This window comes from Vicugna pacos, chromosome X (genome assembly GCF_048564905.1).
Source record: "Vicugna pacos chromosome X, VicPac4, whole genome shotgun sequence".
In the NCBI taxonomy this organism is placed as follows: domain Eukaryota; kingdom Metazoa; phylum Chordata; class Mammalia; order Artiodactyla; family Camelidae; genus Vicugna; species Vicugna pacos.
The window spans coordinates 54,149,088-54,167,844 of NC_133023.1; the positions used below are offsets into that span (position 1 = coordinate 54,149,088).

Sequence of the window (18,757 nt, forward strand, 5' to 3'; positions counted from 1 at the left end):
CATGGACACCTTTGGCAGTCTGGTGAAACCTCTAGATCCCTTCTCTGAATAATATTTTTAAATGTGCAACATACACAGACTTACAAAGTAAGGACACCCCATCACAACCCCCATGAGACACACACAGAGCTAGAACCACCCTGAGGCAACTGAGCACATGTGGAGAAAGGTTGCATATTAGGGAGATTAGACAGTCTGATCCACGTGTGTGTAGGAAGTTGGGGTGGGGCAGAGGACAGGGAAGACTGGAGAAAAGGTTAGGTCAAGGCTAAAACCTCCAGCAGATAAAGGGACTCAGTGATGAGATTAAAGCAAGGCACTTGTAATTTGCTTGGCTTTAGAGGCCCTGGCCTTCTGTTTGGGGTTCCTGCCACAACAGAACAGTACCACACCCATGGGCTCCCTCTCCCGACTGGACCTTCAGAGAAGCCTCCAAACCCTCTCTGTTTTGCAGTGGATCCCAGTCTATGTTATTTTAGGTGAGTGAACCCCATAGGCTGGAGAGAACAGGGGAGCCCACCAAGAAAGAGGCCAGGAATCTATAGTTGAGGAGGGCTCTAAAGAGATCATTTCACTGGAGGGGCTATGCCTCCCCACCCAGAGAGAGAGTTCCTGTTGAGTTCACTAGATTTCTCTCTTCCCAACTGAGGGGCATGAAGGCCAGGAGTGAGGCTGCAGTTGTTCTGGTTTAAGGATCACCCCAGCCTTTTCTCAGGACTACCTCCTCTGAACTTGCTGCAAAGAGTCCTATCTGGCGATGGGGGCAGAGGTGGTGCACTTGGTTGGCAGCACCAGTAGATGGAATGGGATTTTCCAGTATAAGAGTATGGTGAGAGAATTCTGGAAAATCAGAAGACTGCCTGAGTGACTCATTAGAGAGAATTTTGAGAAAGGGCCAGTTCTTCAGTGGACTCAGAGAATGATAGTCATCAGTGCCAGGCAAATGGGCTGAGACGTCCAAGCTTTTCCCAAAGCCTGAAACCAGGGCTTTGTGGGCAGCCAGTTATGGGGGCAAGCTGGGAAACTGGAAGGGGAGAAGTGTCATCCTGAAGGATGGGACAGGTTCAGAGGCTGCCGAGTCCAGTGCACAGGAGGCCATATGACCCCATAGAGCAGAGGTTCTTAACCAGGGGCCTATGGACCTAGAACTGGGAGAGGAGGGACAATTTTGAAATTGGAAGGGAAAAACTACCTCTTTATATTCACTAAGCTCATACTGAGAGGATGAATGTAGGCAGCAAACCACAGACGTAGCAGTGAATTTGTCAGCAATAGACATCACGGAGATTTACATTTCATATGCCGGTCGTTGCAGGCATAGCAAAAGTTCATTTACGCTCGTTACCACTTCTGAATTCCAGTAGTTATTGGAACTACCATTAGGTGTGGTTATTTAATGCATAAATCCAGAAGCCCGTGTTACTGTATCACATTTTCTGCAATATTCTGATAACTGTGGCTTTTAAAATTTTTTTATTGAAGTGTAGTTGATTTACAATGTTGTGTTAGTTTCTGGTATGCAGCATAGTGATTCAGTTACAGATACCTATGTATATATAGATATTCTTTTTCAGATTCTTTTCCATTATAGGTTATTACAAGATATTGAATACAGTTCCCTGTGCTAAATAGCAGGTCCTTGTTGTTTATTTTATATATAATAATGTGTATCTGTTAATCCCAAACTCCTAATTTATCTCCCCCTATCCCTTTCCCCTTGGGTAACCACAGTTTGATTTCTATGTGATAACTGTGTTTTAATATGATGAGTTTCCTTTGTAAGTCTGTGTATGTTGCGGATTTAAAAGTATTATTCAGAAAAGGGATCTAGAGGTTTCACCAGACTGCCAAAGGGGTCTATGGTCCCCAAAAGATGAAGACTTATTGAGCCTTACTGGAACTAAATCATACTAATCATGCTCTTAGCTTATCAGTGACTTGACTCTAGCTGTATTAAGATGAGGAAGTGATTCTTTTGTAAACTTATTTGTTCCTAGTCTTTCATTATTTTCTTTTCGTTTTCCTTTGCATTTATCTTAACTTCCTCAAAAAGACCCCTTGACACATTCCAGCCCTTAGCTAGGAAAGTGAGAAGTAAGGGATGTCGTAAGAGACTTGGCATCATGGTGGCAGCCAGCATTTCAAGTCCGGATCCCAGAAAGTGTGGGCCAAGACGGGCAGAGAGAGCAGGGAAAAGAGGTCAAGGGAAGAAGAGCTGTGTGAGCTGATCCTTCTTGGTGTGAGGTCTGTCCCACCCAGAAAGCCTCGGTGTGGTACTTGAAGCCAAGTGCCCAGATTGTTCTGGCTCTTCTGGGGAGCTCTCCTCAAGGACACGTTCTCATTTTTCTCCCAGAAAATATTTTCTTGAGTCTTTTTTTTCTCTTCCTTTCCCCCCTCTCAAAGGACATTGTCTCTGGAACAGGATAGAATAGAAGGTATCTTCAACACTGCATACGTAAGGGTCCAAGATGATGAGGGTTAGCCTCCTACTAATGCCCCCTCCCCAACCTCACCAGCTTCCAGTCACCCTAAAATCGCTGGAGGAGTGGAGCGGAGATGTTAGGGACAAATGATGGCACCTATGTGTCTTAAGTGAAAACACTAATAAGAAATGTGAATCTTTTCTTTCACCTACATTTTTTAAAGTTTTTTTTTAAATTGTGGTAAAACACACAGAACATAAAATCTACCATTTTAACCATTTTTTAATGTACAGTTCATGGTCATTAAGTACATTCAGAGTGTTGTGCAACCATTGCCACCATCCCTCTCCAGAATTCTTTTCATCTTGTAAAACTGAAACTCTGTCCGGTTCAACAATAACTCTCCAGTACCCCTCCCCCCAGCCCCTAGCAACCACCCTTCTCCTCTCGGTCTCACTTCATAGAAGTGGAATCATACACTGTTTGTCCTTTTGTGATTGGCTGATTTCACTTCACACAATGTTTTCAAGCTTTCTCCATGTTGTGACAGAATTTCCTTCCTTTTTAAGGCTGCATAATATTCCATTGCATGTATTTACCCCATTTTGTTTATCCATCTATCCGTTAATGGACACTTGGGTTGCTTCCACCTCTTGGCTATTGTGACTAATGCTGCTATGGACACGAGTGCCCAAATATCTCTTTCAGACCCTGCTTTCAGTTATTTGGGCTACATACCCAGAAGGATAATTGCTGAGCCACATGGTAATGCCATCTTTAAATTTTTTAAGGAGCTGCCATAGTGTTTTCCACAGCAGCTATGCAATTTTACATTTCCACCCGCAGTGCATAAGGGTTTCAATTTTTCTACATCCTCACCGACACTTCTTTATTGTCTATTTTTTTTAGTAGCCATCCAAATGGATATGAGGTGAAATCTCATTGTGGTTTTGATTTGAATTTCCCTAACGGTGAGTGATGTTGAGCATCTTTTCATGAGTTTATTGGCCATTTGTCTTGACTTCTTTGAAATTTATTATTTTTATCATTCCATTTGTCTTCCACGAGTTTATGCTGTCATACATCCTGTTTCTGTTCATTTAGGGATTATGCTAGAAATTACGAATCCTGGGTCTTGGAGGTTACCAAGGTAGCTAAAGCCTCTAACAGTGTATGATGCTCACAGAGGTGCCTAAGATTCAAAGGTGTTCAACAGTTATAGAGCAGTTACTCATTATAAGACCTTGGCTGTTCTTGCTGAGACTACAACAGTGTCTCAACTAGAGGTCCTTACTATCTAGCAACAAAGATAAACCAATCATTCATTCCACCATTGTACACACTCTGTGTGTCTGTACTGGACACATACACAAATCACTACACTGTAAGACAAACTGTAGGAAGTGAAGGAAAGAGCCACAAGGAAGTGTTATTAGGGTTTCACAGAAAGAAAATATCACGCCGTCTTAAGGTGATCAGGGAAGGCGGAAAGGGAAGCAGTGTGACAGAGTAAACAGGATATGGGTTCTGAAGTTAGTCAAACTTGGATAACAATTAGCTGTGTGACTTCCGACAAGTACTGTTCCCCGCCTAAGCCTTTGTATCCCCACCCTCTCAGCCTGGTCCCTAGTCAACGCTCCAGACAGAAAAGTGTCTGTCTTTCCCTCCTTCCTCCCGTCCTTCCTTCCTCCCTTCCTCCTCCCTAATTCCCTTCTTCCTTGTCTCTCTCACTCTCTTTCCTTCATTCCTTCTGTCTTGCTCAGAGCCTCCCTCAGTACTTCTCCTCCTTCCGGAATGGTGTTCAGCATCATGGCTGCTTACTGATCATTACTGGAAGAGATGGGGGAGGAAATAGGGGAAAGGGGAAGAGAAATGGCAGAGGGACAAGAAGGAGGGAAGCAGTGAGAAGAGAGGAATGAAAAGACGGTTTGGGGAAGATGTGGAATACAGAGATTCATGACCCTGGATGGATAGGGTAGAGTTCAATGGTAGAGCACATGCGTAGCATGCACGAGGTCCTGGGTTCTATTCCCAGTACCGCCATTAAAAAAAAAAAAGATTCATGACCCTTGAAATTAGGCAATGAGAGCCCCTCTGAGGCCCAGCTTCCAATTAGAGGATGGCTTTCCATCTGTCTCTTCCGAGCTTGGATCAGCATCAATATAAACTATTGCAAGATCCTCTTCCCTGGCCCCCTCCTCTCACCTATCCACCATCTCCAGTGAGTCCACTGCCTGCACCCAGAAGAGTCTTTCAAACACATCTTTGATCACAGCCCTCTCCTGCTCAAAAATAAGCAGTGGTTTTCCATTGCTGCTCAATGAAGTACACCTGTGTTATCCTGAGCATTCAAGGCCTCCTCCACTCTCTGGCTCTAACTCTCTACCAGCTCATCCTCTTACTCTTGCCCTGCATGAAGCTCGTATGCCAGGCACTCTCTTCACAGGACAAGTGTGAAGGGGACTCTCCCACTCCTTCCCCTCTGCTCTGTTTCCACCACTGGAAAGATTCCCTGATCACTCTTCCTGGACTATCCACGGACAGCAGTGTCCCTTTGAGATACTGCTCAAGTCATACCTTCTCTGGAGCATTTTCCAGGCAACCTGAGACTACATCATCTCTGGAAGTCTAGAGCCAGCTGTGTGACACATAAGTGGTTATTTAACCTCTGTGAACCTGGGTTCCTCATCCACAAAATGAGAATTCTTACTGTCCTAATGGGATCTTTATGAAGATTAAATAAGATATGCATATAAAATACTTTGTTTTACATAATGAGTATGCAATAAATGTTGGCTATCCCTATATGGGGAAAGTGAACAGGCAAGATGAATCAGAGATGATTTGAAGAAAGGACCACTTAGATTCGTATCAGTACCATCTTTAACTTAAGCTAGTAATTCACTAGTAATTTGAGGCTGTACAGGTTTAAATGTATTTTTTAAGTCAAGACCAAGGGTAAAGAAGGACATTACATAATGGTAAAAGGATCAGTTCAAGAAGATATAACTATCCTAAATGTGTGTGCACGTAACAACAGAGCTTCAAAATACTTGAAGCGAAAACTGACAGAAGTGAAAAGAAAAATAGACAAATTAACAATTATATTTGGAGACTTCCTTGGAAACCACAAACAACCAAAACTCACCCCCAAATGAAATAGATAACCTATAACCATTAATTAAATTAAATTTTAATTTTGGAAGGTTATAAACCTTCCAAAACAGAAATCTGCAGGCGCAGATGGTTTCACAGCATATTCTTCCAAACATTTTAAAGATGACATATCACAGATTCTACACAGTCTTTTCCAGAAAATAGAAGAGGAAGGAACACTTGCCAACTCATTTACGAGGCCAGACCCTGATCCTAAAACCAGACAAAACAGTACAAAAAAAGAAATCTACAGACCAATATCCCTCATGAATATAAATGCAAAAATCCTCAACAAAATAGTAGCAAATCAAAGCCAGCAATATATTACAAAGAATATACCATGACCAGGTGGGCTTTATCCCAGGAATGCAAGTGTAAATATTTGAGAATCAATGTAAACTACCATATTAGCCACCTAAAGGAGGGAAAAAACACACAATTATGTCAACTGATGCAGAAAAAGCATTTGACAAACTTTAATCCGTGATACAACCTCTCAGCAAACTGGGAACAGAAGGCAACTTCCTCAACTTGTTAAAGAGCATCTACAAAAAAACCTGCAGCTAACATCATACTTAATGGTGAAAGACTAAAACCTTTCTCCCTAAGATGGGAAGATGGCGAGATGCAAAGCAAGGATGTTCACTCTCACCATTTGTATTCAACATCATACTAAATGTCTTAGCAAGTGCAAGAAAGCAAGAAGAATAAAAAAGAAAGAAAAGCATCCAGATTGAAAAATAAGAAATAAAATTGTCCTAATTCACAGATGACATGATCATCTGTGTAGAAAATCCCATTAAATTCAGTATTTATTTTATTTTATTTTATTTTATTTTATTTTATTTTATTTTATTTTATTTATTTAAATGGAGATAACTGGGGATTGAACCCAGGAGCTCATACATGCTAAGCATGCACTCTACTACTGACCTACACCCTCCCCACCTCAGTATTTTTAAAACCTATTTTTTACATCTTCTAAAAAAAACACTCTAAGAACTAACAAATGAGATTATTAAAGTAACAGGACACATGATCACACATAAAAATCAACTATAATTCTATACACTAGCAGAGAACAATTGAAAATAGAAATTTAAAGACAATACCATTTAAATGCCTCCAAAAATAAAATACTTATGAATAGATTTAACAAAATCTGTACAGCATCTATAGCCTAAAAACTATAAAATGCTAATGAATAAATAGCTAGAGACATATTATGTTCATGGGTTGGACGACTCAACATAGTAAAGATGTCAGTGCTCCTCAAAACTGATCTATAAATGTAACACAACTCAAATAAAAAATCCCAGCAGGGTATATTAGATAACAATTTTTCATAAATATTTAATTTCCCAAGTTTGATAATAGCACTGTGGGTGCTATCAGGTCAAAGACTGCCTTTGTTTTTAGAAAATACACAGTTATTTAGCAGCAAAGGGTTGTGATCTCTGCAATGTACTCTCAAATACAAACATATGTATGTACTTATGTTTAGAAATAAATCAGATGTAAAATGTTAACAATGGGAGGCAAAGGTTATATGGGATTTTATTAAAATATTCTTGCAAGGGGGAGGGTATAGCTCAGTGGTAGAGTGCGTGCCTAGCATGTACGAGGTCTGGTTTCAATCCCCAAGACCTCCATTAAAATAAATAAATAAATACATACATAAACCTAATTACCCACCCCAACAAAAATGAAAAAATAGAAGGTGTATATATTTTGAAAAATATTCTGGCAGATTTTCTGTCGATCTAAAGTTTTTTTTTTCCAAACTAAAAAGTTTAATTAAAAATCTCCCATCAGGAGATTTTGTAAACATCGATAAGCTGATTCTAAAATTTATATAGAAAAACAAAGGAACTACAATATCTAAAAGAATTATGAAAAAGAATAAAGTTAGAGGATCACACTCTCTGATTTAAAGACTTAGTATAAAACTGCAGTAATCAAGACAGTGATGTATTGGTGAAGGGAAAGACACATTGATCAGCAGAACAGAATACAGAGTCCAGAAACAGACCCACACAAATATGACCAATTGATTTTTGACAAAGACACAAAAGCAATTCAATGGAGGAAGGATAATCTTTTCAACAAGTGATGTTGGGACAACTGGATATCCATCTGTAGTAAATGGACCTTGACCAAAACCTCACACCTTATTATAACAGTAACTCAAAATGGATCTAAATGTAAAACATGGAACTGTACAACTTTGAGTAAAAAACAGGAGAAAACCTGCATAATCTGAGGTCAAATAAAGAGTTCTTAGATTTGACATCAAAAGCACAATCTGTAAAAGAAAAAAGACCTGGTAAAATCGGACTTCATCAAAATTAAAAGCTTTTGCTCTAAGAAAAGACTCTGTTAAGAGGATAAAAAGATAAACACAGACAGGAGACAATGTTCGCAAATAATGTATCCAACAAAGGACTTGTATCCAGATTGTATAAATCAGAACTCTCAAAACTCACTAAGAAAACAAACAACCCAATTGAAAAATGGGCCAAATATTTAAACAGACACTTCACCAAAAAGGATATATAGAAGGCAGATAAGCACAGAAGAAGCTGTTAAGCATCATTAGGTATTAGGGAAATGCAAATAAAAATTATAATGAGATACCATGCTACACATCTATTAGAATGACAGTCATTTTCAGTACAAACTAAATTAGGAGCTTACCTTATGTGAACTCCCTCCTTGATAATCCACTCCAAAACTTCTAACTTGAACATGGACAAGATGTTGGAAGCATCTCCCGGTGTCAAGGTCATAATATCTCAGGGAGGGCCACACATACACATGGTCGTTCTTCATTCTTGCCTCAGATACCCTTGCGTTCTATCACAGAACCCATTGTTCCACAAAGTTATGCTCTCCCAATTTTGGCCTCTGTTTCTCCTGTATCTTTAAATCCCATTTCTGTCACCATGAGTGACACAGATGATAATCAAACAGGCTGGTCTCCAAGACTTGCCCTGGAAGGACACCTATGGTCTCCTGAGGTGCCATGCAGTTCTAATAGATTCCACAAGGGGGATGGTGTTTTCAAGGTCTGGCTCTTGGTAGATAACTGAAAATCATAAGATATAAGGCACGCAATTAACCCATCTAAAATTTTAAAATAACATCAGATTTAAAATAAAATAAATGCTTGGTGGGGAGTGTATAGCTCAGTGATAGAGCACATGCTTAACAAGCACAAGGTCCTGGGTTCAACCCCCAGTACCTCCATTAAAAACAACTAAAATAAATAAATAAACCTAATTCTACCCCCTCCAAACACACACACACACACACACACACACACACACACACACACATACACACACACACACATTTTTTAAGTACTTTGAATGGTGTGGTCAACAATGTATGGGCTTTAAAAAAAACATAAATGCTGACTAAACACTAATCATTTAAGTTTACCTAATATTGAAAAGAGAAAACATTTCTTTATCTTTCAGCCAATCTATAGATATTTGTTGAACATCTGCTGGGTATAAGGCATTGTTCTAAACACTGGGGATACCAACTAAACTTATTAGAAGTAAGATAAAAAAGAAATTATATACACGTAGACAACTTCTAATTAACAATGATTCATATTTAACTTTATCTGAGTTTTCTTCTGAAGCTTAACCCACAAATTTCCTCTCATCTTTTACGGAGGTCAGAGGTAGCAGGATTTTTACCCACGACAGGCTTCTCATAAAATTCCCCACCCCCACACGCTATTTCCTATTGAATTAGCGTGCTTACAACAACCATTTTGGCCAGCTCTTGTAAGCGGACTCAGACTATCACTAGGCTTTTATCTACTCCACTACTCCACTCAACTACTTTTTAAAAAAATGCCCATTCCATCTTTTTCCTGTTATTTTCATCTACGTTGAAAATGCAAGCGACAAACCTGCTGGTAGGTAACTCCTGAGTTTCTTCCCCTTCTCTAAAACTTTTATCTACCATGATGTGGTTCTCTGGTCAAAGAAGTCATTCCTTTTCCTGGGTCCTTTTTTTTTTAATTCACAATATGTGTGCTTAGCCCCTCTTCTCATGAATGCAGATCTTTGTTTTGTTATTTAAATTTTTTTTAATTTTTAAGTTTTTGAAGGGAGGAGGTAGTTAGGTTTTTTCATCTATTTTTATTTTAATGGAGATACTGGGGATTCTATGCTAAGCACACGCTCTACCCCTGAGCTATACCCTTTCCCCCCATGAATGCAGATTTTAAAATGGACTGCTGCTCCTGCTGCCTCTAAGATGTATCACGTTTGCATTTCACAGCCTGCTGTGGCCCTTTGCTAACTAACAGAGATGATTTTTTCCCTCTTCCAAACCTTTGAGATATTTGGAATGGGACAAAATCAAACCCAGTAAAGCAATTTCTAATACGTGTTTTCCTCTCAGCATCAAACAGCCTGTACACTGCAGGCAGTCCCCCTCCACCAAAATGTGCTGACAGAGCGGTTCCACAAAGGAAGGAGGGTTGAGTTTTTAGAGAGGACTTCCTGAGGTCCCAGAATGGGGATGTCAGTCACTGGCCCAAGGTGCTATTCTTTCCATTTGCCAAGTAGTGCTGGCCTTTGACCCCAGCTGAGGGCCTGCTCTGAGAACATCATGGTTCTGCGGTTTCCTCAGTTAAGATCTCAGACCCAGATCCAGGGACTCAGAGGTCATCTTGGACCACAGCAGACCTAGGCTAGGGTGGGAGGAGGGGATAGGGAGTCTCCCACCAGCCTTGACCTGCTCCTTCCGCACAGAGCAGAGATCGGAGTTATGAGAGATGCATTAAACTTGAAGAGAACTGAAGGGCATGAACCCTTTCTGTCCCCCTCAGGAGCTATTCCTATTTTCCTTATACCCTACTTTCTGGTCTTCACAAAGTTCTGGATGGTGTCCGTGCTTGCCTTAGCCTGGCTGGCCTATGACTGGAACACCCACAGTCAAGGTAAGAAACGGGGGAAGAGTGGTGGTTCCTGTCGGTGCCAAGGATGTAAGCACGGGGATGGGGGCGGGGCAGGTGTGGAAGGAGAGAGGTGGAGAGGAAGAGGGAGGAGGGGGAGGAAAGAAGGGGAAAAGGAAAGGAAAGGAGGGCAGGAGGTGGAGAGAGGCAGAGGCAGAAGGAGCAAAGGAGGGGAGAGGGCAAGAGAGGAAGAGAGGAGGGCGAAACTCACCAGGGAATAGAGGCGCAGGGGCTCCCTGTGTCTTCATCCTTCCTGGTTTCTGGGCGGGTGCCCCCAGCCTCAGCCAATTTCCCGCTCACCTTTCTGGCTGCTTCCAAGGAGCAGGGGCTTCCTGTGCTTTCCTGGGGGTTGGATTCAGGGCCAGTACGTGTAGCTCTGTGCCCTAAAACGATGGACATGTGAGAAGGGGGACCCTCCCATGACCTGAAGACTTTCAGAGGAATACTCCACCTCTGGGACAGGTAGAGGGATTGGCGACATCTCAACCACTCTTCCCTTCTCTTCTGTACCCGCAGGGGGTAGGCGTTCAGCTTGGGTACGAAACTGGACCCTCTGGAAGTATTTCCAAAATTACTTCCCAGTAAAGGTGACTACCCTTCCTCTGGGTGCCCTCGTTCCCTGACGCCCAGACTCTCCCTCCTCACTCAGCAACATGTTTCCAAAGGCTTTGGTGGCCAGCAGTGGAGGGCAAGGCCCAGAGGCATAATGCAGAGGACAGGCCCCAGATAGATGGTGGGGGAGGGGAGATGCATGGATAGCAGACTTTCCTCTCAAAGGCAAACCCAGCTCAGCCTCTCTGAGCATTGTTAATACCTGGCAACCCCATGAAAATGATGACATCCTAATGAATAGGGATTTGGGGCTCCCCAAGGGAAACACATGCTACCTGCTGAGATCTGAGTCCACATGTCCTCTCTTACTTCTATCCACTGCTCTGACTCAATTTCCCTCTAACAGCTGGTGAAGACTTATGACCTCTCTCCCAAACACAACTATATCATTGCCAACCACCCCCATGGCATTCTCTCTTATGGTGTCTTCATCAACTTTGCCACCGAAGCCACTGGCTTTGCTCGGATTTTCCCAGGCATCACTCCTTATGTAGGGACCTTGGAAGGGATGTTCTGGATCCCAATTGTGCGAGAATATATAATGTCAATGGGTGAGTATAAGAAATCATTCCATTCTCTGACCTACCTTAGGGCTCCCAAGTCCAAGAAGCCCTGGTGGTCAGTCCAATTCTCACTCTCTGCTGGAAGAGGACTTAGTAGAACATGAGTCTGGAACACACTGGGCCAGGAACAGGAGTATAGGGCCAAGTCTCAGGTTCTGTCCAAGATCTGGGAGGCAGGGTTTGGTTAGGCACCAGGGTAAATTATGGGCATTCGTAAGAGTTGCCAGGAATCCTTTCAGAGGAGGAAGTGGATGCCTGGAGTTCAGGGTCAAAGCCAAAGTGGAAAGCAGAAAGCAAAAGCCAAATCCAAAAAGATCAAAGCTGGGGAGGGAAATAGCTCAGCAGTAGAGCACATGCTTAGCATGCATGAGGTCCTGGGTTCAATCCCCAGTAACTCCATTAAAAAAAAAGACAGATCAAAACCAAATGTGGGGAAAAGGAGGCATGAATGGGACAGCTCAGATGAACTTTGCTGGATTCTTTCTGGGACGTCAGTTGGCTTCTTTTGGCCAGTCATTTGTGTAGCAGCTCTCATCCCAGGGCATCTCAAAGACACTTTTAAGTCTTTCATATTAGCTGGTACCTTCCTGGCCCATGACCTTCGTCTCCTGGGAACCCTTTCGAACTTGTGTAAGATGTCAAGGGATAAAGGATAGGTCTCCATCAGAATCCAGGACAAGTTCTCCAAGCCAGGCTTCAAGCCGGGGTACTGTGACAAAAGTCCTTCTCTCTAGATGAATAGTCATCCTTCAGGACACCAGAAAACAACTGAAGCCAAACATTAAAAGGTAAGATACATTTATATCTGGGGCCAGGTGGGACCACAGAGTCCCAGAGGATGGTTCCACTCCCCTCTGAGGTTGGCATGAACCTGGAACAGTGGTATCTCAGTGACTGTGGCCTGAAGGCAATTTCTGCCATCCCAGGAGAGAATGATAGGGCAGCACAGGGCAAAGATGGGAAGAAGTGAGGAAAGACTCCGTGACTCTTGTCGATTAACAGGATGTCCTCCTCATTCCATGGTTCATCTGCATTCCAATTTGGCTTGGATAGGATCCTAGGTCAGCTTACTCTCCAGAAACCCCAGCCAATGACTTCCCTTTGCCAGGTGGCTTGAAGGAGGAAGCTGGTTGGCGGCAGCTCTCCCTGATGACCCCAAAGGAAGAGAACTCTGGAGAGTCTCCAGCGCTGTCAGCCTGGGGAGAGTGAAAGATGGTTGGGGTTCATGGGTGGAGAGGGAAGGGATGGGCTTAAATACTACAGAACTGAGAGAGAGTAGGCAGAAGAACTCAATGCAGAGCCAACTATAGTAGCCCAGACCCCCAAGGCAAGCAGCTGACCCTAAGGCCCAATCTCAGGTGAGGGCTGACCCAGGCTGTGGAGATTCAAAGACAGAAGAGTGGAAAAAACAATAGGCAGGAGACAGAAGAACTGTCTCTGGCAGGAAGAGCCCAGAAGAACCCCTGACCTCATCCTCAGGCACTAAGTATGTTACGTCACTTGACTCTTTGGTTTTGCAGGTGTGTGCCCAGTGAGTAAGTTGGCCTTGAAGTTTTTGCTGACCCAGAAAGGCTCAGGCAATGCTGTGGTGGTTGTGGTGGGTGGAGCTGCTGAAGCCCTCTTGTGCCGGCCGAAAGCCTCTACCATCTTACTTAAACAGCGTAAAGGTTTTGTGAAGCTGGCTCTGCAAACCGGGTGGGTCCCTCCGTTCTGGTGCCCTATTGTTAGGGTACCATAGGTCCTCCGTAGCATCTCTCTGGAATCTCTTCACTTGGATTGCTTCTCTCTACTCTCTCATGCTGTGCCCTGAAGGTGTTTGGGCTTCCAGACACATTCTGGTGGGCACTTTAACTTGAAGTTGGAGAAAGAACAGTAGAAGACCTACACTTTCTGCCCATGAGCCCGGCAGACTGGGGGTCTGGGAAAGAGGGGCTTCAGTGTATAGCAATCCATTAACTCAGAGGCCTGGAAAACCTACCCAGGGCAAGGAAGGCACTGGGCTTGATGCTGTGGGGATGATGAATAAGACATGGTTACTGCCCCTCAAAGAGCATGTAGTCTGGTTTGAGAAATAGAATGCATTCATTCAGCAGTTTTTGAACACCTCCTGTGCATCAGGCATAGTACTAGGCATTGAGGATCTAAAAATAAATCTGGTCCTTGCCTTTAAGGAACTCACAGTCCAACAGAAGACAGACATCATCACCTAGAATTACAACATACATCTAGAAGCCAACCACTTACCATCTAAACTGCCACCCCCTGGTTTGTCACCCTGTCGTCTCTCCTCTGGATTATTACAGTAGCCTCCTAAGTGCTCTCCTTGTTTCTGTCCTTGCTTCCCTCACATCCAGGAGCCTATCCTCAACCATAGCCAGGATGATCCTATTAAACATGAGTCAGATCATGTCACTATTTCAAATGCTCCAATGGCTCCCACTTCACTCCGAGCAAAATCAAGTCTTTATAAGGGCCTGCAAAACCCTAACTGATCTGTTCCTCAGCCACCTCTCTGATCTCATCACCTACTGCTCTCCCCCTTGCTCACTCCCTTAGGGCTACACTGGCCTCCTTGCTGTCCCTCACACAAGCCACACGATCCTCCCTTAGGGCCTTTGCTCTAGCTGTCCCCTCTGCCTGGGACAGTATTCCTCCAAATAACTGCTTGGCTCATTCCTTCACCTCCTCTAGGTCTTGGCTCAAACATCTCTTCTCAGTAAGGTCTGTCCTGACTATCCTGCTCTGTTTTTTCTCATTGCACTTAGCATCTTCTATATCATCAGTTTCTTTATTTCTTTATTTATTAGAAGCAACTTTTCTTTATATTCACATGCAGTTTTGGATTTGAGGTCAACATTAACCAGCTCTTTTTTGGTTTTATTTATTTATATATCTGTTTTTAAATTTTTTCAGTATTATGGTTTATTGTCTGTCTTCCCTTCATAAAAGGTAAGCTCCATGAGGACAGAGATTTTTTTTTAATCCATTGTGTTCACTGATGGATCTGCAGGACTTAAAACAGGGCTGGCACATAGAAAGAACTCAATAAATATTTGTCGAATGGAAGAAGTGCCACCATGGAGATATGTACAAAGCACTATGGGAGCACCAGTTGATGGAAAGTCTTTCACCCAAAGTAGAGGTTTCATAAATGGGTGATATCTGAATTGTGAATTGAAAGATTACTAAGGATTGCCAGTCAGACCAAAAGGCAGAAAGAACTCAGGGGACCTACGACGGCATGTCAGGCACTATGCCAGGCCCCAGGGATTCAAAGATTAATAAGACACGGTTCCCACTTCTGGTTGGCTTGCTGTCTACTGGGAGTCAGCCAGGTAAGGAGGTGACTGCAGTGCAGAGTTTAGGGCAGTGTTAGTGTAGGAAAGAGGTAAGCACTAGATTCGGGGGGTGGGAGTGAGAGGAATTGGAGGTAGTCAGAGAAGGTCTCCTACTGGAGATGAAACTGGAGGTGAGTATTGAAGGGCAAAGTAGAATTAGCCATGTGAAGACAGAGGGAAGGCATCTCTGGCAGAGGGAGCAGGATGTACAGAGAGAGAACTTAGCACACTCAGTGTGGCTAAGCAGAGTGCGAGGTAAGGGGTCGGGAGAGGGGAAGCTAGCCAGGTAGGCAGGGCTAGAGCACAAAGGCCACACTAAGCAGCGCGGTACAAAGTGAGAAGCTCTGGGAAGAGTTTTAAAGAGAAAAGTGACATGTCCAGATATGCAGTTTAGGAAGAACACTCTGGATGCTATGTGCAATAAAGGCAATTAGATTGCCTGAGATGAGTTTCTTACCATCACAGGACAAGGCGCAGCAACTCCTCACAAAGGATTCAGTTGGGAAGGTGGGGCATAGCAAGAATGAGATACAAGGCTGGAGGTGCTTGGGTGCTTGGGTTCTTGTTGTATAATGGGGAGATGGTAGAGGTTTCCTACCTTGGAGAGGGTTTCAATGAGGGTGGAGGAGGGGCTCCTGGGAGAACTTACACTTCTGCCCCTCTCTTTGCAGATCATACCTTGTCCCATCCTATTCCTTTGGAGAGAATGAGGTTTACAATCAAGAGACCTTCCCTGAGGGCACGTGGATAAGGCTCTTCCAAAAAACCTTCCAGGACACATTCAAAAAAATCATCGGACTCAGCTTATGTATCTTCCATGGCCAGGGCTTCACTCGAGGATCCTGGGGCTTCCTGCCTTTCAATCAGCCCATTACCACTGTCGGTGAGCTTTCCAGTATCTCTGGATCACCTGGGTCCTTGATTCCCTCCACCTAAGTCATCCATCAAGTCACAGGGGAGCTGGCACACAGCTCAGATGGGCAATGGGAATTCCAGTGGTTGTGGTTGAGGGCAGGGTGGGGAGGACAGCTAAACAGATAAGAGTTGTGGCTATTCACAGGTGGGACAGAGTTCAATAGCTGCCATGGGAGCATCATTATTTGCATATATTCCTTCACCACTCTCCTAAGTTTATGCTAATTCTCTTGTATGTGTGTGAAATGAGGTATTTGGAGAACGTGGGACAGGATGGGGTTGGAGCAGAGGGAGAGAACAAAGGAAGGGGAGGGGACCCAGATACTGAGTTTCAGTAAGTGGCTCCCTCTGAGAGATGGGTAATTTGAGTTGGGGGGGTCTGATGCTTGTCTCTCCTCCTTCCCCACAGTTGGGGAGCCCCTGCCACTTCCCAGGATTGAGAGGCCAAACAAGAAGACAGTGGACAAGTACCACGCACTCTACATCAGTGCCCTGCGCAAGCTGTTTGACCGGCACAAAGTTCAGTATGGCCTCTCTGAGACCCAGGAGCTGACGATCTTATAACAGGAGCTGGATTCCCCCATTACTAAATCCCCAAAGCACGGAGGGATCCAAGTAGGGTCACATGGAGGGAAGAATCTGGGGACTGGGGAGGATCTCAGGGATGAGTGAGGAGGCCAACCAAGCCAGAAAGTACTTCATCAGGTTTAGGAGAAGCAACTGGAGGGACAGGGAAGACTGGGCAACAACTTAGCAAACAGAGTCAGAGAGTCCACAGATCTTTTTTTGCCTCCTGACTCCAGCCAACTCTGATCAGAGGAATGAGAAGCCAAAGAACACCATGCCCTTTTCTCCTGAGCCTTAATGACACTATCACTAAGCTGGGGCTTAGAAGCCTTGCTGAGAACAAGGGTGGTTTGTTTCCTCTTAGGCCCTTTCCGGACAACTTGGGGGCCACAACAAGGTAAACCAGGGACCTGATTCATGCTCTCCTGATCAAGGCGGACAGGATTCCCTCTGCTGTGATACTGTTCCACACTGGCAAAAACTTTATTTAAAATAATTATGTTCTTCCCTTTCTAAAAATAAAGCTTGAGCTATGTAGCTCAGGATACTATTGCCTAATTACTCTGGGGTTCACTACTGGGTTTCCTTCAAACCTGGCCAGAAAGCTGGTCTGTTGAGATCCATTTCCCTCTTCATTATCCACCCTTCCTGCTGCCCCTGAGGAACCAGATCTGCTGCTCAGGGTAGGAGACAGGAGCAGGAAACTGGCAGAGGAACCCCCTGAGTAGCCCATCTCTCCTGATCCCACATAACTACCATGTGTCAGGAGGGAGGGCACCTACAAGACCGTGGACCAGCTGTGAGGCCACTTTATGTCAAGCACTTACTGCATACCAGGGACGATGCCATTGTTTCCATAACCTTTGTCTCTCTTTTTTTTAAATTCATATTTTTTCAATTTATTTGGGGGAGGGGGAATGTGGTTAGCTTTTACTTATTTATTTATTTTTAGAGGAGGTACTGGGGATTGAACCCAGGACCTTATGTATGCTAAGCATGCGCTCTATCACTTGAGCTATACCCTCCCCTCTACAACCTTTGTCTCTTAATGCTAGCACCAGCCCCATGAGACTGCCATTGTCTTTCATTTCATAGTAGCTAAAACTCATAGAGGTTAAGGAACTTGCCCAAAGCCACATAGCTCTGGCTAGAAAATCAAATCCAGGTTTTACTAACTCCAATCCAAAGCTCCTTCTGATACACCAACCACAACACCTCCTGGAGACCCATTAATCAGCTTTATTTTTTAAAATGAGGTGCCATGGCACCCTACTTAAATTAGTTCATAAGTGTGGGTAAAAATGCCATTGATGCTACTCAGAATGGTCCCAAGTTAGGCCTCAGGGAAAATGATGTATTAATTAAAGTAACATTTATATCAACAGAATGGAATTGAGAGCCCAGAAACAAACCCTACATTTATAGTCAACCGATTTTTCCCAAGGGTGCCAAGATAATTCAAGGTGGGGAGAAGAATAGTCTTTTTAATAAATGATACAGGGACAACTGGGTATTCACATGGAAAAGGATGACGTTGGACCCCTACCTCATACCATGTATTAAAAAAATCTACTCAAAACGGATCAAAGACCTAAAATGAGAGCTAAAACAATGAAACTCTTAGAATAAAATATCGAGTCATTTGCTGGCCTTGGGTTTGGCAACAGTTTCTTAGATATAATACCAAAAGCACAAACAATGTAAGAAAAATTAGAAAAGTTGCACTTCATTAAGATTAAACACTTTTGTGCTTCAAAGTACACTATCAAGAAAGTGAAAAGACAACCCACAGAATAGGAGAAATTTGCAAATCATGTATCTGATAAGAGCCTAGTATCTAGACTAGTATCCAGTATCCAGAATATATAAGTAACTTACAACTCAACAACAGAAAGACAGCCCAATTAAAACTGGGCTAAGGATCTGAATAGACACATTCCTCCAAAGAAGATATACAAATGAAAAAGTGCTCAGTTAATCATTAGGGAAATGCAATACAAAACCACAATGAGATACCATTTCACACTCCCTAGGATAATTATAATAAAAAAGACAGACAATAACAAGTATTGGTCAGGGTATGGAGAAATCGGAACTCTGAAGGCATTGCTAATGGGAACATAAAATGGTGCAGCCCCTTTGGAAAACAGCTTGGCAGTTCCTCAAAAAGTTAAACAAATGTATCATATGACCCAGCAATTC

General features: G+C 43.3%; 1 protein-coding gene and 1 long non-coding RNA gene across 4 annotated transcripts in view; one reads left to right on the forward strand and one right to left on the reverse strand.

The window, feature by feature from the left end:
• Window positions 1-15,755, reverse strand: part of LOC116279218 (uncharacterized) — a 59,006-nt gene extending 43,251 nt beyond the window's left edge. The window contains exons 1-4 of one of the 2 annotated variants that reach the window (XR_012067631.1): window positions 15,672-15,755; window positions 11,759-12,931; window positions 10,772-10,943; window positions 8,277-8,667 (exon numbers count right to left, since the gene is read on the reverse strand). This is a non-coding gene — a long non-coding RNA (uncharacterized lncRNA). Of the gene's footprint in view, window positions 1-8,276; window positions 8,668-10,771; window positions 10,944-11,758; window positions 13,261-15,671 lie in introns of those variants that run through there. The other variant, XR_012067630.1, reaches the window with a different exon arrangement.
• DGAT2L6 (diacylglycerol O-acyltransferase 2 like 6) lies at window positions 293-17,672 on the forward strand. Of its 2 annotated transcripts, none has more exons than XM_006217677.4 (7): window positions 293-479; window positions 10,435-10,545; window positions 11,077-11,147; window positions 11,519-11,723; window positions 13,256-13,430; window positions 15,745-15,956; window positions 16,398-17,672. In XM_006217677.4, exons 1-7 carry the CDS (start codon window positions 395-397, stop codon window positions 16,550-16,552), a joined length of 1,014 nt encoding a protein of 337 aa, XP_006217739.1. In that variant the 5' UTR covers window positions 293-394; the 3' UTR covers window positions 16,553-17,672. The 2 variants fall into 2 exon arrangements, with proteins under 2 accessions (XP_006217739.1, XP_072812869.1); XM_072956768.1 differs by having other exon boundaries at window positions 349-479; window positions 10,482-10,545; window positions 16,398-17,671.
• Window positions 17,673-18,757: the final 1,085 nt, after the last annotated feature.

What these genes read in the sequence shown, in the direction of transcription:
- DGAT2L6 (XM_006217677.4), top strand. Translation starts at nt 395, where the DNA reads ATGGGCTCCCTCTCCCGACTGGACCTTCAGAGAAGCCTCCAAACCCTC. An exon ending in CTGGAACACCCACAGTCAAG is followed by an intron (nt 10,546 to 11,076) that starts GTAAGAAACGGG and finishes CTGTACCCGCAG; the next exon opens with GGGGTAGGCGTTCAGCTTGG. An exon ending in TCAGCCCATTACCACTGTCG is followed by an intron (nt 15,957 to 16,397) that starts GTGAGCTTTCCA and finishes CCTTCCCCACAG; the next exon opens with TTGGGGAGCCCCTGCCACTT.